General features: G+C 48.7%; 5 protein-coding genes across 7 annotated transcripts; 3 read left to right on the top strand and 2 right to left on the bottom strand.

The window, feature by feature from the left end:
- Positions 1–187: 187 nt before the first annotated feature.
- Positions 188–9,005, top strand: slc71a2b (solute carrier family 71 member 2b). The gene is made up of 13 exons (XM_076025561.1): positions 188–983; positions 2,659–2,751; positions 2,934–2,996; positions 3,099–3,226; positions 4,263–4,377; positions 5,051–5,269; positions 5,461–5,574; positions 5,663–5,734; positions 5,817–5,929; positions 6,019–6,116; positions 6,648–6,790; positions 6,929–7,193; positions 7,635–9,005. Exons 1-12 carry the CDS (start codon positions 924–926, stop codon positions 7,172–7,174), a joined length of 1,464 nt encoding a protein of 487 aa, XP_075881676.1. The 5' UTR covers positions 188–923; the 3' UTR covers positions 7,175–7,193; positions 7,635–9,005.
- Positions 9,006–9,158: 153 nt separating this feature from the next.
- lrrc2 (leucine rich repeat containing 2) lies at positions 9,159–14,320 on the bottom strand. The gene is made up of 10 exons (XM_076025562.1): positions 14,217–14,320; positions 13,550–13,694; positions 13,111–13,229; positions 12,661–12,749; positions 12,427–12,583; positions 12,209–12,342; positions 11,369–11,514; positions 11,137–11,289; positions 10,351–10,514; positions 9,159–10,027 (listed from the first exon to the last, which is right to left on the bottom strand). Exons 2-10 carry the CDS (start codon positions 13,684–13,686, stop codon positions 9,978–9,980), a joined length of 1,149 nt encoding a protein of 382 aa, XP_075881677.1. The 5' UTR covers positions 13,687–13,694; positions 14,217–14,320; the 3' UTR covers positions 9,159–9,977.
- A 1,110-nt stretch (positions 14,321–15,430) lies between these two features.
- Positions 15,431–20,287, top strand: LOC142887721 (protein FAM240B). Its single transcript, XM_076025560.1, has 2 exons — positions 15,431–17,462; positions 20,022–20,287. Exons 1-2 carry the CDS (start codon positions 17,341–17,343, stop codon positions 20,131–20,133), a joined length of 234 nt encoding a protein of 77 aa, XP_075881675.1. The 5' UTR covers positions 15,431–17,340; the 3' UTR covers positions 20,134–20,287.
- Positions 20,288–20,912: 625 nt separating this feature from the next.
- nudt18 (nudix (nucleoside diphosphate linked moiety X)-type motif 18) lies at positions 20,913–24,312 on the bottom strand. Of its 3 annotated transcripts, none has more exons than XM_076025556.1 (7): positions 24,164–24,312; positions 23,426–23,601; positions 23,229–23,339; positions 23,054–23,156; positions 22,725–22,848; positions 22,491–22,624; positions 20,913–21,435 (listed from the first exon to the last, which is right to left on the bottom strand). In XM_076025556.1, exons 2-7 carry the CDS (start codon positions 23,597–23,599, stop codon positions 21,050–21,052), a joined length of 1,032 nt encoding a protein of 343 aa, XP_075881671.1. In that variant the 5' UTR covers positions 23,600–23,601; positions 24,164–24,312; the 3' UTR covers positions 20,913–21,049. The 3 variants fall into 3 exon arrangements, with proteins under 3 accessions (XP_075881671.1, XP_075881672.1, XP_075881673.1); XM_076025557.1 differs by having other exon boundaries at positions 22,500–22,624; positions 24,164–24,310; XM_076025558.1 differs by having other exon boundaries at positions 21,011–21,435; positions 22,486–22,624; positions 24,164–24,311.
- Positions 24,313–24,341: 29 nt separating this feature from the next.
- Positions 24,342–25,667, top strand: sdhaf1 (succinate dehydrogenase complex assembly factor 1). Its single transcript, XM_076025559.1, has 2 exons — positions 24,342–24,671; positions 24,944–25,667. Exon 2 carries the CDS (start codon positions 25,172–25,174, stop codon positions 25,418–25,420), a length of 249 nt encoding a protein of 82 aa, XP_075881674.1. The 5' UTR covers positions 24,342–24,671; positions 24,944–25,171; the 3' UTR covers positions 25,421–25,667.
- Positions 25,668–27,993: the final 2,326 nt, after the last annotated feature.

Here is a 27,993-nt window from a genome sequence, read left to right as displayed (position 1 = left end):
CACAGACGGAACGTCCAGGGTAACGCGTCTTCGTTCTACTTTGTTGAAACATTCTTTCCGGAAGTGGGGTTTGTTATGGTTCGGGCCTTGACACTGCTTGTTGTGTAGTCATGCAGTTGACGCCAAAAATTCTTCCACCGCCGAGTCCCGCCTTCCTCCCTCTTGCCCAATAGTGAGCCCGTCGAATGGTGGCGGCGCGCTTTGATCGTGTCTTCCTGCCAAATACTGAGATTCTCCGTTGACCTATTTTGTACGCAAGGAGCGTCGGTTACTGTAGAAACGGTCGAGTGAGGGAAGGGTATGTGGTTGTGTCGCGCACTAATATCAAACACTTTTGCGAAATCCCGTCCCTTCGTGTTTGAGCAAGTTCTTGAAACACCATCTGCATTGCAGTGTGGGTGGTGCTCCAGCAGGGGGCGAGAGCTCTGCACTTTGGGTGTAACTGTTCCAAAGGGATAACGCCGGAGCTGATCCAGGGTCAGATGTGTTAGCATTGAGTTGCCCGCGGGCTAATTCGGTCTCGGTAGGAGCTGATCTGAGACAAGCCCTTGACAGTGTGCTTCTTTTACTTGTGAGAGGCAGCCCGCTCGGGCGGCGCTTATCGGTCTTTGGCATATGTACGTCGCTTTTGCGAAAATTGCACCACTCCTTCGGCGCGTCTCGGTGTATGGAATCATACGTCAAAACTGTCAGCGGAGGTATTTGGTCAAAGCGAAAGCCAAGCCTCCTTTTCATCTTTACAGTTTGTCGGTTCGTCAACGCGTAGACTTTTTTCCACACAGCCGAAGTCCATTCATGCCAGCGCAGAGACGACGCAGCAGAGCCGAACCACTGAGCGGGACATCCTGGAAGAGACGGGCGGACCCCGGGAGGATGCGGAACACTTTGGACTCGATGTGAGAATCGTCACGCCACGATGTGAGATGAACCTGGAAAAGAAGACGGCGACCGAGGCCAACGACATCATGTTGGTCCGGGGCTCGGTGAGTTAAGCGCCGCGCTAAGCTAAACTAAGCTAAGCTAAGCTAAACTAGCCAGTGTTGTGTCCGTACTGGTTTCCGATTTAACGAGTTTCCTTGCCGAATAGCTGCAGATGTGTTGCGCCGCCGTCAGCAGATTCGAAAGAAATTCTTAGTACCGTCGATTTTAAAGTCGCAGCCCACATCTACCACAGCGAATGTGCTTATGTAGCAGCGCTACGGAGTAGTAACATTAAAAATAAAAATTCTAAAAAAAAAATTAAATTTAAAAAAATTAAAAATCGACAATTTTGCGTTGGGTTGGACTCGACCTTCCTCCAAATAAAATCAAAAGTATTGTGTCGAATCTGTTGACGGCGGCGCAACCCATCTGCAGCTGTTCGGCAAGGAAACCAGTTAAATCGGAAACCAGTAGGGACACAACATCGGTCTCGTTAGCATCGTAGGCTAACGCACTGACTTTTACATCAAAGCAAAACGACGTGTGACCGCTCCGTGTCCGTGGTGATGCAACCGTTCAGAAACCACTATGATGCGGTGTTTTTTGTTATTTACATTTTATTTAATGTCGTCAGCCACAGCAGCTCGCCAGCTTTTGGAATGTGTTGGGTCTTTAGTCTTCAACTTCGGCGGCTAACAGTAGCTCACTGGCCGTTTACGCCAAAGTCACGCCGACTTAGACGTTTAAACAGACAAGCAGCCCAGTTCGGCTCCGACCCGGTGGGTTCTGACGGTCTAGTTGATCAACCAGTCACTAACCGAACTTTGCCAGAGGTGCACTCACATGGAGACTCGACAGTCTACGCTGCGTTTCTCGGAAAGTAAACACAAGCTTCCTACGGATGCGCTGCCGTGAAATCCATTTCCCAGTACACAGTTTTAATGCCACTTTTATATTTTCACATTTCGCAGCTCTTAAATGAACTTTAGAACCTACTAGCTGTGTGGGGGGAGGGGAGGTTGTACTACGCTAGAATGTGAAGATGGAAGCTAATGGAATTATAATGAGGAGCTCGTTCCTGATGGGTGCAGCTTGTAGTCTCTCTTCTCCCCCCCTTAAATCAAACTCCGGGAGTTTACATTCTTCTCCTCGGCTAGCTTGTTTGATCAGCAGATCCCTTTGGATAAACGAGACCTGATTTTTATTTTATTTTTTTTCCTTTTTACTTCACTTCCTTAGCTGATGGCATCCACCTGCAGTTTTATTTTTGAATGTTCCAAAAATACATCGAATTCTGATTATTTTTTTCACACAAAATTTTTTAAACACTGCTTTTTTTCTTGTATGATTTTGATATTATTGCACTTGTGGCAGTGGCTGTATGTTTGGTTTTGTGTGTTTGCATTGCGTCTCATAAGAAAGATATATAAATAGATATCTATCTAGAGCGATAGATAGCTAGGCAAGATATATGTTCTTTATTAACCCCAAATTGGGAACCTACATTGTTGCAGCACTAAAAAAAACAAAAGCAAAATTAACTTGACGCTAAACGCTCCAATCAATCTTAAAAGGCAACATTAAAACCCTCAGCGAGTGAAACAAGAAGGTGCGCGTGGAGAAAACTGATGCCTGAAATGCTGGGAAGCGAAGGCAGTGGTCAGGAAGTGCACAGGAAGTGAAGGTGGTTCCCCACAGATCAATGTCAGTGCTGTGTGTGTGTCTCCCCCCCTGCAGCACGGCCGAGGCCGGGCCAAAGTCACTCATGCGGTGGTGGTCATCTTCCTGGAGTTCTTCGCCTGGGGCCTGCTGACCACACCCATGTTGACCGTGAGTAAACGGCCAGTGTTGACCGAGCCTACACACACACACACACTGCCAACCCAGCCACATCCATCCTGGTGGCTCTGGTGCCCTGTGCTGCCAGTCAGCAGTTTAGGGAAGTTGATCAAAGACAGTCGGGGGGGATAAAATGGATGTTGCTACATGAAGGAACTGTCTTGGTGTTCCAGGTCCTCCATGAGACATTCCCTCAGCACACATTCCTGATGAACGGCCTGGTCCAGGGGGTGAAGGTAAGAATTGATGGTGGCATCTCCAAGCCTGAGAAAGCATCCAGTGAGTCATGGCTTCCTGTGACCGATGGGCCACTGATGCTGTGCTCTCTTTCTGCCCAGGGCTTCCTGTCCTTTCTGTCGGCTCCTCTGATTGGTGCGCTGTCAGACATCTGGGGCAGGAAGTCATTTCTGCTCATGACGGTCTTCTTTACCTGCGCCCCCATCCCCTTCATGAGGATCAGCCCCTGGTGAGTCTGCATGCGTGCCTGCGTGCGCTGCAGTTGAACTGCTGAGAAGTTCATGGGGGGTCGAAACCTTTAATCCGTGATCGCTGCTGTGATTATTTTGTTATGTTATGTTTTGTGAAGAATATAAAACCTCCCGGACCCCTGAATGTCTCACTCATTGTACCCAGCGTCATAAACTCCCCCCCCCGGTTCATTTAAATTGGTGCCTCCACCATTGAAGCCATTCAACAGTCACATGTTGTTCATGTGAGGGGATCAGCCGCTCAGAGATCAGCCAGCGTCTCCCCACCCCCCCGCTGCTCAGAACTGTGAGCTCACTGTCCCGTTAAACAGGAGTCCGGCTCAATAACCTTTTGTTTCCCGGCGGTGGGGAGGGAGAGGGAAAAATGCTGCTCGCTAATCACAGCAGACGTCTGCGCTCTCATGCCAGCAGCTTCAGAGCCGGAGCAGTTAAAACTGAGGCGTCGGGTTCCAAATCAGCTGATCCTGGTCGGAAGAGTCACTCTGAAAGCAGCGGAAGAGAAACGATGCGGAGGCATCATCAGGCCCAGAAAACTTAAATCTCTCTCTGCCTAAATATCATTGTGAGAAACTGCTGATGGAAACGACTTAAAGTTGGAAAAACCTCTGGAATACGGCTGAAAGGTTTTGAGGCTCTCACAAGGTGAATTTTCACGCGTATCCATACAGAGGAATATCACAAAAGTGTCACGGAAACACTTTTTCACATCGACACGTCAGCGCACGTGACGTACGGGGTCACGTGACCAGTGAAAATGAAATGGGAGGGGTCTCACTGGAGCAGAATTCCAGCTGATGATCTCACACCATTCAATGGAAACACCTGCAAGTCGCTGGGTGGGAATTTTGAAATTTTCTTTTGTGTGAAAAACTGTCATAGAAACTGTGTGTGTGTGTGTGTGTGTGTGTGTGTGTGTGTGTGTGTGTGTGTGTGTGTGTGTGTGTGTGTGTGTGTGTGTGTGTGTGTGTGTGTGTGTGTGTGTGTGTGTGTGTGTGTGTGTGTGTGTGTCTTCAGGTGGTATTTCGCTCTGATCTCGGTCTCAGGGATTTTTGCCGTCACCTTCTCGGTGATCTTTGCGTACGTCGCCGACATCACTGAGGAGCACGAGAGAAGCACCGCCTACGGACTGGTAAACAAACACACACACACACTCTCGCTGACTTGAGTCAGAACAGCGGCAGGATGCTGCTATGTGAAACTGTTGATGCAATAGCGCGCTCGTAACAGCGCGCCATGGTGGCGCCTGATTGGCTGGTTGGGCTCCCTGGCGCCACCACCACACAGTGTATGAACAGGGGGGCGGCGGCCACGCGAGGGCGTTTCCTGCTATTCTGGAGCCGTGCGGCGGTTCACAGGAAGTCCAAGCAGAAGCAGCTAAACTGAACCGCGAAGCCCCGCCTCCCAACTGACACACACACACACACACACCCACACACACATCAACACACCCACCCACCCGCCCATATTGTCTCAGTCAGGGAGTCAAACTCAAACACACAGTGGGGACAAAGTCTTTGTATTTAGTATCGGCCTCGCGGGCCAAATATGACACTGCGGGCCAGAGGTTTGACACTGTGCTCCAAGTGACTCAGCACCTTCAGACAAACAAGAGCCTCTAAATATAAACCAGGGCAAACTACGGCCCGGGGGCCACACCGCAGCCCATTAAGCTTTTTCATCCGGCCCACTGAACTTGAAGAAATGATGTTTACAGTAAGAAAGGTAATGAAGTAGCTGTAGTCCATCCAGTTCAATGAAGAGCTAAACACCCTGGTGGCTCTCTCCCTCCCTGCACCCCCCAGGTGTCGGCCACCTTCGCCGCCAGCCTGGTGACCAGCCCGGCCATCGGGGACTTCCTGTCTGCGCGCTACGGCGACAGCCTGGTGGTGCTGGTGGCCACGATCATCGCCGTGGCCGACATCGCCTTCGTCTTCTTCGTGGTGCCCGAGTCGCTGCCCGACAAGGTGCGGCTGACGACGTGGGGCTTCCCCATCTCCTGGGAGCAGGCTGACCCCTTCGCCGTGAGTCACATGACCGCTCACACGACCGGTGATCTCATTCTGTCTGCGAACATGGATTTCTCTCCTCTTCGGCCCGTGTTGTGCCGAGTCCCAGCGAGTCAGACGCCCCGATTGGTCGTTCAGGGTGACGGGCAAGCGATTTGATTGGCCGCTGGGCTGACGCCTGTGTGTTTTGTGTGTCGTGTGCTCAGTCTCTGCGTCGCGTGGGGAAGGACAGCACGGTGCTGCTCATCTGCGTCACTGTCTTCCTCTCCTACCTGCCTGAAGCAGGACAATACTCCAGCTTCTTCCTCTACCTGAGACAGGTGACACACACACACACACACACACACACACACACACACACACACACACACACTGATGGGGCTGCTGACTCTTTGCTGTGTCTCTCAGGTGATTGAGTTTTCTCCTGCTGCCATCGCCGCCTTCATCGCCATGGTGGGCGTCCTCTCCATCGTGGCCCAGGTAACCACCAGCCAGCAGGTGGAGCTAAAGCTGCGTGGGGGCGGAGCTTTCTGTGATCTCCTTCTGCTCTGCTCCTCCTCAGACTCTGTTCCTCAGCATCCTGATGAGGACCATCGGGAAGAAGAACACGGTCCTGCTGGGTCTGGGCTTCCAGCTCCTCCAGCTGGTCTGGTACAGCTTCGGCTCCGAGCCCTGGTCAGTGGCCCCGCCCTCGGCATCGCTTCCTGCCTGCCTGCCTGCTCCCCCCTCCCCTCCACCGCTTACTTCCTGCTTTGATTCCCCAGGATGATGTGGGCGGCGGGGACGGTGGCGGCCATGTCCTCCATCACCTTCCCAGCAGTCTCTGCTCTGGTGTCGCACAGCGCCTCACCTGACCAGCAAGGTGAGCTCACCTGTCTGCGCACGACGGCCTCTCGCAATATTTAGGTTTTTTGGGGAATTCTCGGGGTGATGGGAATTGAAAGTGAATCATCCCTCGGTGCCAAATTCCAATTCTTCCACTAAAGTTAATCTCAGCCTCTGCCAGCCAATAATCAGCTCGGCATCGAGATCTAAAGTGGCTGCCGATTGGCTTTCACATCACAGGGGGGCGGGAACGAAAGATTTCTTGTTTTCTTTTTTTTTACATCAGAGTGACAGTTAGTGCAGAGCCAAAGATTCCAGTGTGGCTCCACTGCATGACGGCGAATCAGGAAACAGCAAAATGCAACATTTGTAGCAGCAAAGGAGGAGAAGACGGCAAACTGCTGAGAATCAGCAGCAGTCAGAGGGACAGTGGTGTTTTTGCGCCGTGCTGGTGGCAACAGTGTATTTCTGTCGTTGTTCAAATTGAATTGAAAACATCTGAAGAAGAAGAAGTATCGCTCTGGTTCTGGAACCCACTCTCACCCAAAGTGTGTGTGTGTGTGTGCAGGCGTGGCCCAGGGGATGATCACGGGCATCAGGGGGCTGTGTAACGGTTTGGGTCCGGCTCTCTACGGCTTCATCTTCTTCCTCTTCAACGTGGAGCTGACGGACATGCAGCCAGCAGCTGGAAGGACCTCAACACCAGCCGAGGTAGGCAGGCCCGCAGGCGCACACACACACACACACACACACACACACACACACACACACACACACACACACACACACAAACAGTGCCATCATTGTCTCTCTCTCTCACTCTCTCTCTCTCTCTCCCCCCTCCTGCAGAAGACCTTCATCCCCGGCCCTCCCTTCCTGTTTGGGGCGTGTGCCGTCCTCTTCGCCATCTTCGTGGCCATCTTCATCCCTGAGCATCACCGGCTGCCCGACGCCAAGTCCGGCTCGGCCCGCAAGTCCAGCCTGGGGGCGGCCGGCGCCGGCGCCGCTGGCCACGCCCCACTCGGCGGCACCCTGGCCACGCCCACCAGCGACGCCGAGGACATCGAGCCTCTGCTGCAGGACAGCAGCATGTGACCCGACAGACCAATCAGGGCTCGGCGCTGCCCCCAGCAGGTCGAGAGGACGGGAGAACTGAAGAGGAATTCCTCTCTCCTTCCCGCTCGGAGTTCCGTTCTCAGCCAGCGACCTTGACCTCTGCTGGCGCTCAAGGTCGCATTGTTTCTCTGAAGTCGCTCCCTCTGTGTCCCGTCAGCGGTGGAGGTTTTGCCAAGGTCGCACCGTTGCTTTGTTTTGTTTGTTTTGTTTTTCTCACCACGCGAGAGCTGCTGCTGGCGTCGCCTGCAGGGGGCAGCACATGTCTCCAGCCCAGACTGCCTGCTGTCTGGACAACACAGGCTCACTGACACCTGCTGCTTCATCATTATCATTCTCCTCATCAACCTCACATTCATCCCCATCATCCTCATCCCCTTTCTCCTCCTCTGTTCCATCTTCCTCTTCGTCCTCCTCCTCCTCCTCTGGATTCAAGCAGGACCTTCTTCTCTTCGGCCAGGACGATCAAAGTCCCACCAGACCAGGAGTTTTGGTGGTTTAACTACGGGACCAGAGCGACCAGCGGCTGCACTGAACTGGCTTCCTGCTGCTGTCGGCCTGGTTCTCCTCTCGCCCTGCACCGCGTCTCCACTCTCCTCCTATTCCTCTTCTTCTTCTTTTTCTTCTTCTTCCTCTTCTTCTTCTTCTTCTTCTTCTTCTTCTTCTTCCTCCTCCTCTTCCTCTTCTTCTTCTTCAGGCCAGTTCATCCTGAAAACATCTCTTCTCATTACTGACGCGGTTTTCGTGGCCGCTGCTCGACCAACCAAACGGTGCCATCTCGCTGTTTTGTTGTTTCTGCTTTAAGTTTTGTTGTTGTTGTTTATTTTCCCTGACGGACGTCAAACCACAGTCGTTACTGTAACGCTCAAAAACGTTCCAGTTTGATCGATGATCCTTGTAACCAATGCGGCGGCGAGGGAGGGGAAACCCAGCCGCCAACGCACGCCAGTGTGGGCGGAGCTTGGTGAAGCACAATCACACCACGACCCCCAGCGCTGGTTTTATTTCAAAGGAGATGGAGGTGGAGGAGGAGGAGGAGGAGGAGGAGGAATCCGTCTGATGTCAGAAATTCAAAAGATGAAAAAGGTTGAATATTTTTCTACAGAGTTCCTCCCTCATCCTTACTCAGACGCAGACTCACTTCCCTGGTCTTCACGCTGGTGGTGCGTTGAAGTCTCATCAGAAAGATCCGTATCCAGGATCCCAACTTCTGCTTTTTTGTTGTCTCTGTATTTCAATGAATCACATTGTAAGTTTTTTGAGCAATTTTCAAAATCATTGCGTCTCCAGCAACAACGGAGGAGATGACACATTTTGCGCCATAGAATCTCTTGTGTTACAATCTATTGCCACCAGGGGGCAGTACACAGGTGTTGGCAGCTGTTGCGGTGTTTTAGCGGTAGCTCGTCTTTTCACTCCAAATGAAACTCGCAGTGCAACACCCCGACCACCAGGGGGAGCTGGCAGCCTTTTTCGAGTTTGTTGCTGAGGATGAATCTTGAGCGTTGACTGAGATTGTTTTGGGGGGGTGTTTTTTTTAAATTTGTTTGTTTGTTTCCTGGCCCCGCCCCCTCCCCCGTGTACCTAATGCAGAACGTTTCCTGATTGCTGCACTTTAATTTCTCAACATGTGCCTCTAATCTTCTGTCACGTCGTCATATCAGTTTTTATATAGAAGCAAAGAGATGCCGCACGGCGTCCTGTGTGTTGTGTCGCTGTCGCATTCTTTTATCCCAGTGAGAACATAATTTTCAATAATATCTATAATAACGACATTATTATTAATAAAGAGATGTTTATGTATGGAACTTTATTGGCCGTGGACATTTTTTGTTCTGATCGTCGTCGATGACCGATGACTGACAATTTTTCACAAACCAAATGAAGACACAAAGTTCACACAGTTGCAGTTATTTTTCAGTCTTCCATCATTTATTAAATTTCTGCTAGAAAAGCAAATAAAAAAGATCCAACCAGTCATAGCATCACACTGGCATGCACAAACCTTCACACAAAACAGTCGCAAAAGTATACAACGGTAAAAAAAAAAAAAAATTATTTCACTGGAATCCAAAGTCCTATAGTTTGTTCTTTAATTGTTTTATTAGAATTTTATTGCAAAATTGAATGTTTCATGTAAAGTCAGGTTTTCATCATCATGATTGTGTCTAAGTCAATGACATGACTTGTCTCTTTGTTTTGATCACTGCTGTAATGCCAAATATCCAGTTAAAGTCTAAATAATCACTCACTGTGCAGAGGGGAAAAAAGTTCTCAATCTCCTAAAATTTTCAGCAAATTTCTTCTGAAATTACAGATAAATTGAATTCAAAATCCTTACGACCTCCATATAGTTTTTTTTTTTTTTTTAAATATTTGATGAAACCGTATGCGATTGGAGTCCTTGATCTGGTAATTCTCATTCTGGAATGACAATTTTTCGGGAATAATGAGCTACTTACTCACTCGGAAACCTACCTACCAAACTTTCTCCAACGTTTTAAAAACCCTTTAAATTAGTTTTGAAAACTTAAGTTTTCAAAACTAATTTCATCCTAGAATACTAGTTGTCTCTAGTTTTTTTTATTTCTCTGTGGCTCCAGTTCAGCAGTACTACTGCGTGAGTGCAAACGGTGCCACCAACAGGAAGCTGGTAAACCACTCAGGCCTCAGAAAAAGAGCCCTAATAAATCTCCTAAATGATTTTCTACACCTCTGTGACTTCTTCACCCGACCAAGCCTCTTCCAACCAACTCTCAACCAGCAGCTTCCGTCCTGCTCACCCTCACAGCAGGCAGGATATGGACACCTTGGTGGTGCTGTAGGGGACGTCGTCTGGTGTGGTGGAAGAAAAAAAAACACCATCAGCTGCTCCTGCATCACCAGCAGTCCAGCTGAACTTTAGTCAAATTGGCCCAAATCGCAGTGGCAGGCAGTGCATTTCACACCCAGGCCATCACTAGCTGCGTTTCCTTGACCCCCAGCATTGCACAAATCCTAAATACGGCAATAAAAAACTGGTGATGGGAACAGTTAAACTTGGACCGTTCAACCACAACTGTACTTTGTTGAAATTTTAGAAATATCGCTTTTATTTTGCGAAAAGCTGTCATGGAAACGCAGCCACTGCTGAGTATTAAAACAATGTTTGTTCTCACCTCGGTCCCTCAGCGAGCTGATGTAGGTCTCAATGAACTCCTTCTCTCCGCTGTCCTTCACCTTCTCCTGCTCCCGCCGCTCCCGCCACCTCTTCTTCTTCTTCTCCTTCTTCAAACTCTTCTCTTCTTTTGTCCTGGATGGATTGTCACGCAGCCGAATGAACCTGACGAGCGACAACAGAGGCAGCTGAGACCAGCAGAAGCTCCACGCAGAGACACATCGAGTCGCCACCTAGAGGCGAGGTAAGTGAGAGCAGCTGCTGCTTTACACATTCTTTTTGCAATGACAATAAACAAAGTCTAAGTCTAATAATTTAATTTAATTCCTCTTTTGTACTTCAGTAACACAAAATGAAATTTTTTAGCCTGAATTGGTGTCTACATTTTTTTAAGATTAAATTTTCTTCCCCAGATTTGAAAGATTAAAAAAAATAATAATAATAAATCAAATGTAGAAAATATTCTGGAGGAATTCCACAGGGTTGAGATCTTGGCCCACTAGGGTGCAGTTTTCACATTCAACCACCTGGGGGAATTTAAGCTATTTGCTTCTTTGTCTTTAGTCAGCATGTGTGCATGCGTCTGTGTGTGTGTGTGTGTGTGTGTGTGTGTGTGTGTGTGTATGAGTGTGTGTGTCAGAGGTCGTGCCAGACTTTTTCGTTACCGACCGCTAAAGTCGTAAAATTCCCGTCATGCTCCAATGATGTCATGCATCTAATTTAAATATTAATGAAAAGGTCACACCCCTGTGTGTGTGTGTGTGTGTGTGTGTGTGTGTGTGTGTACTTGATGTCGGGGTTGCTGCACAGTCTGGTGGGGATGCAGACGAGCTCGTCGTCGCTGACCACGATCATGCTGAGGCTGGCGATGTTACACAGGCAGTGCGGCAGATACGTCAGCTGGTTCTTGTGGACGAAAAGAGTCTCCAGCTGCTGCAGCCTGCAGACGCACGGCGGGTCATCGGAGGGCTGGAGGGAGGAGTCATGTGACCGCCGGGTGTCATCACGTCAGCACTCACCTGTCCATGTCCTGCGGCAGGTCGCTCAGACAGTTGTTGCTCAGGTCCAGCAGCTGCAGCCGCTCCATCCTCAGGGCGCAGATGGGGATGGAGACGAACCTGTTCTCCGCTACATCCAGGTGCACCAGCCGCTTCAGGCCGCTCAGCTGCCGGCGGGGACACCGTCAGTTACCCCCATAGTTCTTAGGCGCCGGACAAGAGTTGTTGCCAGATCTTCTATGTTTTTATGTTTTTTTAATTGTTTTAATCGTGAAGTCGCGACCCACATTTATTCCATAGCGCTCAAATTCATTCCACAAAAATAAAAACGTGAGGCCACTTTCTATCACGTCTCGTAAATAAATTATTGAAATACTTGAATTGTGTGTCCTACAAAATAAATTCCCAACATTTTCTCTCTCTCTCTCTCTTCAATATATATGTATATTTATATATATATACATATATATGTTAAAGAGAGAGAGAGAGAGAGAGAGAGATACAGGACAAAGGGCTGACGTCCCTTTGTGACATCATCCCTATGTCATCAGGTTTTTTGTTTTTTTAAGAGGGAGGCTATAGTAATATACACTATTATATATATATTATTATACTAGTATAATAATACACTATTCTGAAGCATGTTTAGCTGTCTGTCTGCAGCCTCCTGCTAAAAAAACAAAACAAAAAAGCCCCAATAACTCCGGAAGGTTAACAGGTTTTTGTGGGAGAGGTTGTCGCTTCCCTTTGTGACATCACACAGGGCTGATGTAGCGATCAAAGCGAGGCAGGCAGGATGATCTGAGTGGGAGGAGGAGCCCGGTGGAGGGAAGTTCTCACAACACTAGCAGCCTGTGTCACCTCGAAGGGCAGCTCAGCCAGGTGGTTCCCCGTCAGCTCCAGCCTCTCCAGGCTCCCGCAGTCACCCAGCTCTGGAGGAACCCTGCTCAGCCGGTTATAGCTGACATTCAGCTCCCTCAGCTGGCCCAGTTTACCTGAGGAGAGAGAGAGAGAGAGAGTGTGTCCAACCGTCCTCCTGACCTTTGATCCCGCATGACCCGTCCTCCACCCCTCCTCACCGATCTCCGGCGGCAGCTCCCTGATGGTGTTCTTGGGCAGGTCCAGCACACTGAGCTGGCTGAACTGGGCCAGGTAGTCGGGCAGCTGGCAGATCCTGGTTCCTCTGACGTGCCACTGCCTCAGGTAGGTCATCCACTGCAGCTCCCTAGGGAAGTCCTGCAGGGGGCGACAACCACAGCAGCACAGTGAGCGGCTGCTGCTGCTCCATGACACGACCCTGAGGTCCAACTCACCCTCCAACTGTCTCCTTCCAGCTGGAAGCTCAGCTGCTTCTCATCCACGTCCTCATCCTGCCCCTCCTCCTTCTGCTGCTGCTCCCCCCCTGACAGGTCAACACCACAATGTGTTTCTGGGAAAACAACAACAACAACACATGTCAGACACCACAATCGGCAAGAGTGAAAGGAGGAAATATTTCAAGGCCTCCAAAAAAAATGGACAAAAACATTGACTGTAATTACCCCTGCCTGCCTGTGGGGGGGTGCTGTTTCCCACCAGCATGTCCAACTAATGGATGTATTATAAGAACTGGGTACCAGACAGCCAATATGGCAGCCAGGCGTGTTTTTTTTTTCTTTTCCAGTGGCCACTCGAGGTACTGCAGCCAAAAACTCCATAAGGCCCACAAAGCATTTTCCCACAAACATAAACGGCTGGAGGGGGCGTGGTCCACCTCCGCTCACCTGAGCCGGCCTGGGCCTGCGGGCTCAGCGTCGCCCTCTCCAGGTAGCGATGCAGCAAGTGGCGCTCGCTGCTATTCAGGCTCTTGCAGTAGATGCGATACTGCCACTCCTGGTCGATCCTGTCACACACACACACACACACACACACACACACACACACACACACACACAGATATAAATAGAAGCCGCCGGTGTTATTCATGCTGCTAAAACCATCGGTGAGTAACAACAGTCGGTGAGATTGGCTGTAGTGAGGATGAAAATGCAGGAAATGTTTCCAGTTGAAGCTGTGCTGCAGTCCAGCCTGAGAGAACTTTGTCTTTATTAATAGAAGCTGAGTTTGATTTATGACGGGCAGGGTTGAAAACATGATGGTGGTGGCTGGTCGGGCTGACCCCTGACCCCACCGCTGACTGACAGGGCCAGCTGGTGGTCTCACCTGGCCAGCGCGCTCTTCTCCACCCTCTCCTGCTCCTTCTTCTGCTTCTGCTTCTGTTTCTTCACACGGACCTCCCACAGCCCTCTAATGAGGGACAGGTCCTGGACCGGGACGTCCAGCTTCCTCCCCAGACCCATGGTTCCTCCTGGACACAGGACTAGGAGGGAGAAGAATCAGTCAGAACCAGCCTGGACTAGGTTCTGTTTCTGATCAAGGACCAAACTCTGCCCCTGATCCCAAACCAAGTTCTGACCCTGATCCTGGACCAGATTCTGATCTTGATCCTGGAACAGGTTTTATCTCTCATCCTAACCCAGTTATTGATGTTGGTCCTAACCCTTTATCAGCTCAATAGCGCCACCAACAGGTCACAATGCTCTAACACTTCATCCTGAAAGCACTCAGTCACTGTTAGCTCCAGCATGCTGTGATGGTAAACATCTTGTAATCTTTAGCTGTTAGCATGCCAACATGCGATCAGAAGCAGGTGGAACTCCACTTCCCATGAGCCCTCTGTGGTGTTCACACCCTGGCGTCTCCTGGCTGTAGGTCAGAAGCCTCCTCATGATCAACATCTTTGGTTTCACTGCTGCTAATCTTCCCACTTCCTGTCTGAGTACACAGTGACAGCCGACCGAGAGCAGAAGCAACGATAGTGACTTCCTACCTGAGCGGCAGCTTACGTCCTGCTCACCTTCACTTCAGCACCAGCGTGTTTACTGACATCTGACTCTGTGTGTGTGTGTGTGTGTGTGTGTGTGTGTGTGTGTGTGCTATTTTTACCTGCTGAGACATGATCACATGTTCACACCACTCCTCACACACACACACACACACACACACACACTCTGACATGATGTTCTTCTTGGTGTTAAACAGGAAGCTGATGTCAGGACAGAAGCAGCTCAGCTCCAGTTTCAGCATCAAACTGAACTTTATTTTGAAAAACTGTGACAGACTGAAGTACTTGAATGTTGTACGTGAGTTTGCAGTATAAAGTACACACAGAGTTACTCAGGGAGGTGGTTATTATGCTGAACTCTCAATTTGTCAGTACTCCTATCGGAACATGTTGATAATTATGATCGATCACTTTCAGAGATAATTCATTCCTAATTTGATGCATCAATAATTTGAACAACAAAATGTACTTGTTTTTGCTATTGTTGTTGATGGTGGTGGTGTCATATTTGTTGTTTGGGGTCTGTCACGTGACTTCAGGCAAATTGCGGCGCCATGTGACTTGAACCAGGAGTCGTAAGATGCTGAGAGCTGGGGGGCACCGGTTGCGATGTTGCCCAATGGCCGCACGAGGGGGCTGCTACACAGTTAAACCAGAGGAGGCGACACGTTAAGTTGGATCCGCATTTATGTTAACAGAGAAACAAAATACACGTTATTTTGCTGAACATCTAATGTCCTCCTCAACATTCCAGCAGTTCTGGCTGTTTGACTCATTGACGTTCTTCTATTATACTAACTTTCATCACATTTCCATTTTCCAGAAACTCATTATGAAATTTATAAAACTGGCGGCCCATTCATTTGAATGGAGTTGCTAACACAGCGCCATACGCTGAAAAAGTTTTTGCCTTCCGCAAATGATATGACTGACGAATCTGCAATAGAAAGATTTGCTATGAACAGCTTATCAGGTCACAGTCGCACCGTCAGGTGTTTCGGAGGTGTTTATTTTTGTATTGCGGTGTAATGGGAAAATGCTTTTTGAGCCTATTATTATTATTATTATTATTATTATTATTATTATTATTATTATTATTATTATTATTATTATTATTATCAAATTGCTGCAGTACCTCGAGTGACCACTGGGCGAAGACACATTCACAGCTCGAGCCTGGATTCTAACCACGGCTCCTCTCCAGTCACCGTCTAATCACATCTCGACCCACCGGGAACTGACTCCAACTTTTAAAGGCGGACTCCCGAGGGTCCAAGTTGGACTCTCGGAGCCGTGTCTTTATGGCGCAGTCAGGTTTATTTTGGTTTGGCGTTGATTCGGTCGGCCGAAGTCGGAGAGCACGCTAACGTGCTAAATTATTAGCCTAAATTATTAGCCTCGGTGACTCCGAGACTTTAATTGGCCCTCTGACGGGTGACTTCGGCGGCGTTTTGATCAGCTCTCATCTCCTCAACCCCCTTCCCCAGAGAGTTCAAATGTCAGGCATGTGGTTGACACACACACACACACACACACACACACACACACACACACACACACACACAAACATACTTGCAGGGGGTGTGTGAAATATGTTGCAGCGATGACATCATTGTCGAAGCACTTTCTGATACTCGCAGTGTGCCTTTCTGGTTTTACAGTATGTATGTCTCACACCTACACCGTCCACACATACACACACACACTCACTCACTCAGGGTTGTGAATGACTTCATTATGAGCACAGATCATTTGTCTGGATCAGTTTTCTTGCCGAGTGTTGAGTAAATGTTCCAACACACTGCAACACGACTTCATCTTTAATTACCTGAGATGTGACAGCTGTCAGGATGCAGTGTGTGTGTGTGTGTGTGTGTGTGTGTGTGTGTGTGTGTACTCAGATGACTCCAGCAGTAAACATTTATGTATTTTCTGTTTCTTGGCCAGATTCCCTTTCTTCCTCCTCCTCCTCCTCCTCCACTTCCCCCACCCCCTCCTGCGGCTGTGACTTGATGTCGGCGGTGCGTGGAGTGCAGAGCTGCGGGATCAGCTGACGGAGCCCCTGGAGGAAACTGAGAGCCGCTGGATGGAGGGATGGAGAGACGGATGGAGACAGTGTGAAGTCTTTGCGGTTCCTGGGAACTTTTAAGGAGCCTCCAGGACTTCGACGCACACACAGGCTTCTTCCTTCTCCTCTTGCCGCTGACTACGTTACCCACAATGCACGAAGTGCAACCGGAAAAGTAACGCCTCTTCTTCTGGAACAATCTTTGAACTTCCCATTTGTGATGGTTGCTTGATGATGATGATGATGATGATGTCACACCTCTGAGATCTTCCTCTGATCTTCTGTTGGTCCATCAAGCCCCCCCCTTACCCCTCCCACCACCACCACCACCCACCTCCTCCCTCCCCCATCGTTCCTGTGGTCCAGTTAAATCCCAGAACACGCAGTCGACACACACACACACTCACACACTCACACGGTCTCACACACACTCGTCCAGGCTGCCGGACGCTGGTTTAAAGGTTTGTCTTTTCTCTTCCTTCAGGTCTCAGATCAATGAGATATTTTTATCTTTAATTCCAGACGTTTTGTCTGTCATGTGATCTCATCGCAGGTGATTCTAACAATAAGGTCATGTTCACGCAGAAAAGCTCCACCTGTCTGCTGTCGTGGTGGATTTACTGGCTTCTGAGTTCTTTTTTGAAAGGTTGTCGTTGTCGTGACGACAAACGCATGATAAACAGATTTATTCACTCTGTTAAAAATGTGTTTTTGTTGTGAAAATTACTTTGATTCAATGTGATCCCCCAACGACTCACAAACTGGTTTTGTTTGTGCAGAGTGAATAAGATGGTCTCATTTGCTTCCAGCTACATTAAGCACATTTATATTTACCGTTTTTGTGTTTTATTTAGTCATTAACATTTTTGACAGTGTGGCAACAATCGAACGATACAATATTTTAATGATTTATCACCAATCTGATCATAAGGAAATAACTTCAGTCAATAGATATGGAATGGCGCAGTCATGTGCAACGACAGTAAGATTGCTGAGACTTCTGGAACCCTCTAAACGGGTTGGTTCTGGCTGAACCGACAGATGAACTTGGCTCTGATCCACGACCGGCTGTGCATCAAGTCCTTCTGGGAGAAGCGGATCAGCAACCGGAGTCAGCAGACGGAGAGCGAGGAGCAGCGGATGCAGAGCAGCGCCTTGGAGAAGTAGGAGGCTCTTCACACACTCAGTAAAACACACACACACACACACACACACACACTTTGCAATGGAAGCTGGAGGCGGCTCCAGACTGCAGCTGGACAAATATTACTGCCTGTGTAAAGTAGCAGAGAGCCAGGCGCTGCTCAGGGTTCCTGGGTTTTGTCCGCAGTCAAAAAAAAGTCATTTTTTTAAATTTCTACTTTTATCATTCAGGAACATTTTCTTCATCCGCTGGATCCCCCTTCCTTCTTTGTCAAGCGGAGCCACTTTGTGACTGTGTGAGGGTTCCTTTTGGTGAAGGGGGCCAAACCTGCTGTTTACAAAATGAATGAGTGGTGATTTATTTGATGTCATATTCAGGACAGAAACAGGAAGTAAACCTGCAGTCGGAGAACAGCGTCTCAGTAGATCCTGTTTTAAGAGGGCAAAGAAAACCAAACATTGTCTCTTTCCTGCGCCGCTGCCGTCGTGGTCTTTGTGGTCGTGGTCGTCTATCTTTGGAGGAAGTTCTGATCTGAATGCGGATCATGTGACCAGCCTCGGCTGCGCTGGATGTTACCGTCTGGCAACGGACGTCGCGTGTCTAAAAACAGATCACCTCTTGTCTCTCATCGAGTCGGAGGACACGGCGGGACAGAGCACAGGCTGGGCCGAGCCGGGCCGAGCCGGGCCGGGCCGAGCCGAGCCTAACACCACTCGACTGAGCGGCCTGCTGGCCCTCCTCCCACTGACAGCAGCGCCTCGGCTTCTGGCTGCTGGATGAGTTAAAAGCAAGAAATATTCACTAGCAGTCAACAGTTTGGACTCACAAGCGCATGCAATCAGTTTTATCTTTACAACTTTACAACTGCAGACACTGAAGACATCAAATATATGAGCAAGATATCTGCCATAATGCAGCAAAGCAAAACACCTTCAACAACTCTAAATATGCTTCTGATGAAAGGCGGCTATTTAGAAGAATTGAAATGTAAAACGTGTTTGAGTTATCTTAACTCTTTTATTGTTTCCTCCATGATTCCCTGTGTTTTCAGACACAGTTTTGATGCCTTCAGTGAGAAACTGCAATGTCAGCAGTCATGAGAATGAAAGAAAAGACACTCAGTTCACAGGCTGAGTCCAAACTGTTGACTGCTGGTGTGCATATATAAATATTTGCCTCGCCCGTCTTTAGTCCCCCAACAATAAAACAGGTTCCTGATTAGTTTGATGAGGGGGGGGGGGAGTGCTGGTTAGACGTGTTGTTTGATTCAGCGTCCAGTCATTAGTCTTATCCCTCCTGTCCCCGGCCTTGGCCTCCTCCAGTCGCAGCTAATCCCCCTGCTATCCGTGGCTCTGTAGCCCTAATCCCTGGCCATCAGTGCCGCGTTCCGCCTGATCCCCCGCTATCTGTTACCAGCCGCCGGCCACTTCTTCCCCCTCGCTAATTATGAGTGTTGGGTTTGACCCCGGCAGATGCTGGAGCGGCGTGTGTCGAGGTGATAATGACACGGCGATGACAGACAGAGGCAAACAGACAGAACGAGGAACCAGGCCCGGAGTCACGGCGCCGACCTGTGGCCCACAGCCCTGGGCGTGCCGACCGCGCACTTCCCATTCCACTTTATTGAACTTTTCAAATTAATCCAAATATCATCATCTGTCATATCATTAATATTATTATTATTACTACCGCTGCTTGTAACACAGCAGCCTTCATAAATTCTTCAAGATTTGTTTTCTCGTGATGAAACAATGGTTTGCAATTATTTTTTGAAGCAGATCCAGCCATCAGTTATATTTCACACAGCTTGATGGCACTTGTGACTGCTAATATTCAATGTCAGAATGGAATGAAATGACCTGGGCTAGCACCTGGCTGCAGTTCAGCTTCCAAACCACCGGGTAGCATGTGTGCGGAGGCCAAGCTGTGAACTCCAGACATGCCCAGAGGTTTTCCTGAGGGCGGTCCAGTGTGCGGCCGCCTTAAAGCACACCGGTGGTCGTTGAAGAGTTCCTTCCTTCTTTAGTGTTGTTAAATTCACAGGTTTACATTGGATCCTGATGGTCCAATAGGAAAAGGATGACTTACTTACCATTAATATCATTTCTTCAAATTCAGCAGGCCGGATTAAAACGCTTAAGGGGCCACATATGGCCCCCGGGCCGTAGTTTGCCCACGCCTGCTTGAGGTCATCCTGCCTATCTGTCTGTCTGTCTGCCTGTCTGTCTGCCTGCCTGCCTGCCTGTCTGTTTGCCTGCCTCTGTTGAGGTCAGCAGGATTATCAGCAGCTAAAAGAACAAATGGAATAATCCAGAAAACACGGCAGGAAGCTGGCGGGGAGACAGTGAGGACAGCTGATAGCGGGGGTTGGGTTACACACACACACACACACACACACCTTTTATATCTTTTTCTCATCTTCCTGTCCAGCACAACAATGAGAGACAGATGCCGCCGATGCCTCCACACAGTGACCCACTCAAACATCACGTTTGCACGCCGTCTTTCCCATAGTTGGACCTGACAGCTTGTGTGTGTGTGTGTGTGTGTGTGTGTGTGTGTGTGTGTGTGCACGCAGGTTGAGGGGTGAGTGGGTTGTGCGCCTGGAGAACAGAACCAAACACCTGAAGAGCCTCAGCGACAACTACATGAGGAAGCCCAGAGCGGAGAAGGCGGCAGAGCAGACCTGAGATCAGCTGACACCTGCACACAATGACGTGATGATGCTCATCAATAAAGAATTCTCCATCCAACTTCCTGCCGTGTCAGAGTGAACTTTAATGACCCGAGGGGCCAGTCGGGACGACAGAGTTGCTTCTCTGCTAGAAAAACATAACAAATTCCAGAAAAGTCGGGAAGATGATATTTTATTTCTAATTCTGAGGCGCCAGATTGTTGCCGACAGACGCCACGCCGATGTCACCACAGACGCACAAAACTGTTGAGCTGCAACATCCAGGTCAGGAACATTTCCTCTCTCGAGTCAAAGAGCATTTCTGCTTTATTGCTCTGGCGGTTCAGGCGGTGAAACATCTGCTGATTGGTACTTGGTCCACACTGGAGCAGGAGCAGGTGAATGGAGTGTTTTAATGCCCCACCTCACAGGAGAAAAACTACATCATGGGATAAATAATAATAGTCATGAAATGACTCTTAAAACACTGAGAAGTGGGATGAAATACAGCATTTTATGACTTACTTATGAATTATTAATATAATTCCTTCAAGTCTGGCGGGTCGGATTAAAAAGATTCACACGCCGCATGCGAGCCCAGTTTTATTCCCCCAGTGGCAGCAATGTGCAGCCGTAGTGATTAGAACACATCAGTAAGTGCTTCATTCTGTGCGTTGACAGATTATAGAGCTAGATTCAACTAGATTTCTAGAACCCCAGAGGTGTTTGTGGATCGCGTCCTAGTGCCGTTTTCAATCCCATCAAGTTAATGTGAGAAAAAAAATAGAACAAAAGCAGCGTCTTTAAATTCCACTGGGGTCAGTAGTGAACGCGGTGAGACTGTGGCTCTGAGTGAAACCCAAGTGATAGAAGCAGAACTTTCTGCTTTCTTGGGCCATGAATTAGAAGAAGCGTTGTGATTGGCCGCTGGCTCAGTAGAGGCTGTGCAGCGGCAGGATGGAAGTGTTCTTCAGCTTCTCCAGCAGTTTCTCCCTCAGGCTTTGCTTGTGCACCAGGTGCCAGACGTAGCGAGGGTTCTCCAGGGCGGGCGGCCGCTGCTCCGCCCCCGTCGCCTCCACCTTCTCGCCGTCCTCGTCGCGGCGGACGTAGTCGGGCAGCAGCGCCACCAGCGTGTTGAAGCACACGCCATCCGTCCGGCCGTGCTGCCGCCCGTCGTGCTGCAGGCTGAGGACGCCCAGCGTGTTGACGTCGTGGTCGTAGTAGGACGACGGCACCGCCTCCTGCACCACCATGTTGGCCGCCCAGGTGACGGCGTGGGTGCGCAACGCCGCCGCCATGGGCAGGTGGAGCGCCGGAGCTGTGAGAGAGCGAGAGGGGAGGAAGAAGAGCAGCTCCATCAGCTTCAGCAAAGCATTGTGGGTAAAGTCTGGAGGGATGGGAGAGGCGGCCTCATGGTGAAGCAGCATCTGGCTGATAGGCTGCACACACATGGGAGAAGTTGACAGTGACGTCAGCCACAGGTTAAATCCAGGTTAGAGACGACTGAGTGCTTTTAGTCATCTTATTATATTTTATTATCAGATTTTTATTTCTATTCTCCTTTATTTCTCTTCATTATACTGCACGTTGTCTTTGAATACTCTGCATTCTTTGTTTTTTAAATGCTTTTAAATGAACTTTTACTCATGTCAAGCGCATTGAGTTGCTTTCTAAAGAAGCGTATTGCATTCACTTGGCAAATTAAAAAAATATCTGTTTTTCAGTGTAATTATTTCTGTTTTTTTCGTGCAAATTTTTTTTCCAGTTGACAGGTGACTCTACGGCATGGATGTGCTCTATGGTGGTGACACCACGTAGCCAGTCTGAATGCACTTCAAATGCATCATTTTGTATCCATGGAGCCATGATGCCATGTTTATGCAATTGATCCCAGAGAAACATTGCCATGTGGACAATATCTGAATGGGCTTTCCTTCGTAACAACCGCAAAGTCCTCAGATGCCTACGTAAAGTTGATAAGCTGATTGTAATGCCATCCATGTCACTGAAAGACAGGACTATTTCCCAGTGTCTGAAACCCATGTCAAAATAGAATTGGATTGAACTGAACAAGCTGGCCATGTTTGCTGGCATTATATCTCGCTCTCAATGAAAGAATGGATGCGATTGTTTCCGATGCTCTCTTACCTCGGGAAAATAGAGCGGAAAAAAATGAGCACGAAAAACAGAAATAATGACACTGAAAAACAGAGATTTTTTTTGTTTGCCAAGTGAATGCAATACGCTTCCGTAGCTTTCTGTATGAAATACGCTACATAATAATAATAATAATAATAATAATAATAATAATAATAATAATGATAATAATATTTATTTAATAAAGCTGCCTTGCCTTGCCTTGCCTTGCCTTGCCTCCCTCACCTTTGATGAGCAGGAGCCAGACCTGCTGCTGGGCGTTGGAGAAGACCAGCACCAGCCTCTGCAGCACGTGGCGGCAGCTCAGGCCCATCGGCAGGGTGGCGGGATGCCAGGGATCCTGACGGTACCTGAAGGCAGCACGGCGGCAGAAGACCAGAGTCAGCTGATCTGATCTGATCAGATCAATCAGTCAGTGAGTCAGTTGGGCTCAAAGTGAGTCAGCCGTACTTGAGGCCGCAGTCGATGAGACGCAGGATGTCCCGCCCCCTCAGGGGGAGCGGGGACTGCCGGTCCCACCAGGACGCCTGAAGAGACTCCTGGTCGGCTTCTGCCAGAGTCTTCAGGGTCCCGCCTGGAAAAACAACAGGGAGACGGTTAGAGGTAGCGGTACATATTTCAGCCTGGAGGGGGCGCTAGTGAAGGGGCTTGTAGGAGCCTATTTCTTTGTTTAAAGTTTCTTATTCCCTACGGAATGTTTCAGTGTGCTCCCCCTGCAGGTGCAGGTCCATGATGCTGAGGCCTAGCAGTGGTGCTTTAAGGCTGGCGTGACCTCTGACCTGTGACCCTGGCCTGGAAGATGAAGCGGATCCACTGCGGTCCTTGTTCCTGGATCAGCAGCAGAGTGATGGGCTCACACTCGAAGCCCGCCTCCTCCTTCACCTGCAGACAGTCAGCAGGTGAGCGGGTGGAGGCGGGGCTGCTCGTGGTCGTGTCCTAACCACCATCACTCACCTCCCTCTTGAGCGCCTCCTGCAGGCTCTCACCCACCTCCACCCGGCCGGCAGGGAGGTACCACTGCTTGTAGCAGTCCGGCTTGGCCTCCTGCACCATCAGCACCTCCTCCTGACGCACACGCACACACACACACAAATACATCACAACAAATATATACGTCAACACAGCACAGACACACAAACGGGGAGGCCAACCTTGTCGTTGAAGATGACGGCGCAGACGATGTAGGTGACGTTCTTCCTCAGCGTGGCAGGTTTGCTCTGCTCCAGCGCCACGTCGCAGCCGCTCACCTCCAGGCCCTGGCCGCCCAGCAGCTTCTCCACCTGCTCCTCCACCTGCCGCCGCTGCTCCGCCTCCGTCACCTCCATGCCTGCGGGAGGCGAAAGCACACGAGGATCTCAAAGGTTGCGTTCAGACTGCAGGTGAATCTGATTCAAATCAGATTTCTTCTCAAATCCGTGTTTTTTTTTTTTAGGGCTGACTGTCCACACTGTTTTTTTTTAGCAAGTGTCCAAATGGGATGTGGCTCTGTTCATACAGGGGTGGGCGAACTTTTTGACTGGTGGGTGCCGCAGTGCCTGTTGTACACTTTGTGTCCAGGAGATGGCGCCGTAGAGCGGGCTGACGCTTCCAGAAGCTTTAGATTTCTGAAGTGAACCGAAGCTTCAGACCGTCGTGAGGCCTCATCTCGCCCTCAAACAAAAAATATCGCTGTGAATTTAAACGGTTGTCAGAGCAGCGCGCACAGCTTAAAAAACAAACAAAAACAAAGAAAGGGGGAAAATAAAAGACAATAACGAAGTGAGAGGACCCTGATATTAGTCGAGCTTAGCTGAACGCTTACATGTCAGCGTGAATGTCATCCAGAAACTGTGATCTATTTTTTTTTCTAGTAAAGACATTAATGGACTTTTACTGAAAATGAAGCTCACCTGTCTTTCCTCGGCCGTGTCAACTCTCCATCCTGCGATCCTGAGCCGTCGATCGCTGCTCCGTTTCGACATTTGACGCCTGGGAGCCAAGCAGGAAGTGCTTCTTTCTCTTCCGGTTCGACTTTTCCGACATTATTCATCCTCCCCTGTTCGCCAAAAGCGGCAGCATGTGTGTGTGTTTTGGTTTCAAAAAGACGCTTATAATTTGACGGAAGTACGATGACGCACGCTGTCAAATCTTGTGGCCTTTTGCGATGTCCGTTGTTAGTCCATGTGAACAATACACACGTTTAGTGTGAAATTCCCCAACAGGAAGCTTGTTGTTCGTTTGCGACGTCTCGGTGGTGTTGTAACGCGCTGCTGTAAGGTCACTCCAACTGTTCACATCAGCCCTGGCTGCATGCCACAGCATTTTATCCTGACGGTGCTTTTGATCGACTGGTGCTTTGACTGATGCTTTGCTGACTGACAAGTGAGCGGAAGCGACTCGGTGTGCGCTGTGGAACCGGTGAGTGAATCCGGTTCGTTTCGGTCTCATGGGAAATAAGTCAGCATCGGGCTGTATTCGAGTGTGTGCTTGGTTTGATTCCAATAACTCAGAAATCCACAATAGCTGTTGCTACTGGTCCTGTTGCTGTTCATTACCCAGCACTATAACCCAGCTGTGTTTGTTTCCATAATTCATTTTTCCCCCTTTTGAATTGATGAACCAATCAGTTTTATACGACAATGGAATGTGCTGTATCTGCCACTAATCTCAATGTATTTCCCTCCCGACAGGTGAAAATTAACCAGATCCTTCACCTTCTACCTCACTGACCTCACACACATCTGCTGGCGGTGTCTAGTTGTGAATCAGCTCCTGTGTAACGACTGTGTACCTCCAACTTCCCAGCCAGGACACATTGGAGGTTCCCGATCCCCGACAGCATCTGTTTACCTGCCAGTGTCACCCTGCTTCCTGATTGGATAGTGAGCCCCTAGGTGGTGGCAAAGGCCGGGTGTGCGATGGCGCGGCACAGTAAGCTGCAGAAGCAGGTGCTGGCCCTGTACCGACAGTTCCTCCGGGCCGGCCAGGACAAGCCAGGCTTCATCCCCCGCATCCGCGACGAGTTCCGGGTGAACGCTCGCATCAAGAAGACGGACGTGATGCACATCGAGTACCTGTACCGGCGAGGCCAGAGGCAGCTGGAGCAGCTGAGGGACGTCAACACCAAACAGCTGGGCTCCTTCTCCAAACCGGAGGAGACGAGCTGACGTCACGCGACTCCGAGTGGCACCCCAGACTGTGATGCTGCTGCTGGAGATATTGTTAGAGGTGCCACAATCATGGCCAGCAATAAACAAACAAACAAACAAACAAAACACGTGGACATAAAATACACAGTTGGACTGTTTTAACTAAGTCAGAACACTTCCTTTCACTTGACAATAAAGAACAAACTGTTAAATAAGAACATGTAGTAAGAGTCAATAAAGATCCATGTGTTCGTCACAAAGTCTATTTCCAATGTGTTGAGATTCAAATGTCAAACAAGAGTTACTCCTCGATGAAAGCTTATTAGTCATGTGGTTTTATGAGTTTGACTTAAAAATTTGAAGTCTAGAAATTTTTCTAATCAACCTCTGAGTGATAAAACAAGCTATCGCAATGCATGTGAAAATTTGATATGAATGGTCTGCAACTAGTGTTGTAGTACTGGAGATTGGTCGTGGTCTCCAGACCATATTCAAAAAAATTAGAATATCATGGAAAAGTTAATTTATTTCCATAATTCCATTCAAAAAGTCAAACTTTCATAGATTATAGATTCAGGGCCCACAATTTAAGTGATTTCAAGTAGGCATTTGTTTATTTTCACATAATTTGGGCTTCCAGCTCATAAAACCCACGAAAACAGGATTTCAAAAATCCTGTTTTCGTGGGTTTCGGGTTTCGTGATTTTTTGAAAAGGGTCTGTATGTCCGTTACGGCGCACCGGCTCGTTCATTACAAGTTGTGCAGACGGTTAGAAGAGGAGTTACACGTGAGTTGACCAGTAGGTGGCAGTAGCTAAATGAGCTCGCAGACCAGCGTCTGCAGGGGAAACGGAGAGGAAGAAACAGTGTAAACAGGAAGTGCGTCTTTGTGCTCGCCACTGTCAGATTCAAGGTGCGTACTACCACATAAATCACACATGTAGGTGGACTTGTCGGTTCGATTTGAGGATCGAAGTTGTTCATTTCGCCTTGAATCTAAGTCGTTGTCTTCCTTGTCCGCTAGTTTTCTAGGTGTGTAGCCATGTCGGGTGTGACCCCCGCAGCAGCAGGAGGAGGAGGGCTGTCGAACCCTCAGCTACTGCAGCAGGTGAGTCGGGAAACACTCAGCATCCCTTTGACACGTTTACGGTGGCTTTTCGAAGTCTACAGTTGTTCGGAGAAGACGCAAATGCGTCGAATGTTACGAGGGTTTCCTCCTCGTTCTCTCCTCGGTGGTCCTGGCTTCTTTATTCACATTCCTGCCAACATGATTATATGTCGCGTCAACTTGTTTTTCCTCACGTCGTTTGCCGTAAGACAAAATAATGATCGGTTTAAATACAAAAATTCTTCCACGAACGTGTGATCCAGCTGCTGCTGTGCAAATAGAGTAGGGGTGGGCAAACTACGGCCCGTGGGTCATTTACGGCCCATTAAACTGTCCAATCCGGGCTGCCGAACTTAAAGAAATTGCGTTAATAGTCAGTAAGTGATAAAGTAGTTGTATGTCACCCATTTTTCAGTGTTTTAAGAGCCATTCAATAAATACATAAATACCGTGAGGCTCCAAAGACACTGATTTTGTTCATTTTCAATTGACATTAAAACACGTTTTCTTTCTACATATCGCATGATGTATTTTTTCCTCCTGTGAGGTGGCTCACAAAAACACTCCATCCGTCTGCTACTGCACCGTCTCCTCTGTCAAATTTTACAACATATTGTGGCACCACCAGTGAGATAGAAACAGATCAACCCCTGAAATGGAGCAATACATTTCCTATACATTTATTTTCTGTTAGTTTTTTTTTTTTTTTTTTTTTTTTTGCTGGAGTGAGGGAAACGTACGTTGAGTAGTGCTCATCAGATCCCATCATTTATCAAAGCGTGCGTCAAAGTTATTTTTTCCGTTCCAATTAAAAAAATAAATAAATAAATAAAAAACTCGTTCCTTGCACCTACAGATGGCGCTGCTGCGCACGCTGGTCTCTGACTCGGAGGAGAACCGGATGCTGCTGACGGCAGTGACGGCGGTCCGCGTTGGCAGAGAGCTGCACAACCGCTTCACCGGCCAAGACAAAATAGACGCATACAAGGTAATCTGGCTGCAGCCTGCAGGGGGCGCTGTTGAGTGCGGTTTATTCCAGATGGTGTGTGAGTTTTCAGACTGTCAATTGCCTGTGTGTGTGTGTGTCCCTCCCCAGCAAGACTGTGTTCTGAGCATCGCGCAGTTCCTCCAGACTCACCCCAGAGCCTCGCAGGCTGACATCAACGCTGAAGTGGAGAAAATGGTCCTGCTTTTCGCTGCACGTGTGAAAGCTTTGGAAAAAGCTCCTCTGTTCTGAATGAACCGGACATTTCCAATATTAATCTCAGACGCCTTTTTCAAGCCTTAATTGTGCACTAATGTTCACGTTTAACAATTTGCTACAATATATTGTTGTAATTGTCTTGTATTTGTTGCATGTGTGTTTTTTTGTTTTAATCCTACCCTGCATTGCACTGTGATAATTGGAACATTAAACTGATAAAAAGAAAAACTTTCTTATCCACTGAAGCAGCTGTTTTTTTTTTATTTTTAATGAACCCCT

The sequence above is a fragment of the Nelusetta ayraudi genome, unplaced genomic scaffold (assembly GCF_046127955.1).
Source record: "Nelusetta ayraudi isolate G7.1 ecotype Tasmania unplaced genomic scaffold, CSIRO-AGI_Nayr_v1 ptg000018l, whole genome shotgun sequence".
Classification (NCBI taxonomy): Eukaryota; Metazoa; Chordata; class Actinopteri; order Tetraodontiformes; family Monacanthidae; genus Nelusetta; species Nelusetta ayraudi.
Note: the sequence above shows the minus strand (reverse complement) of the source record. Positions and strands in the feature narration are given on the sequence as shown.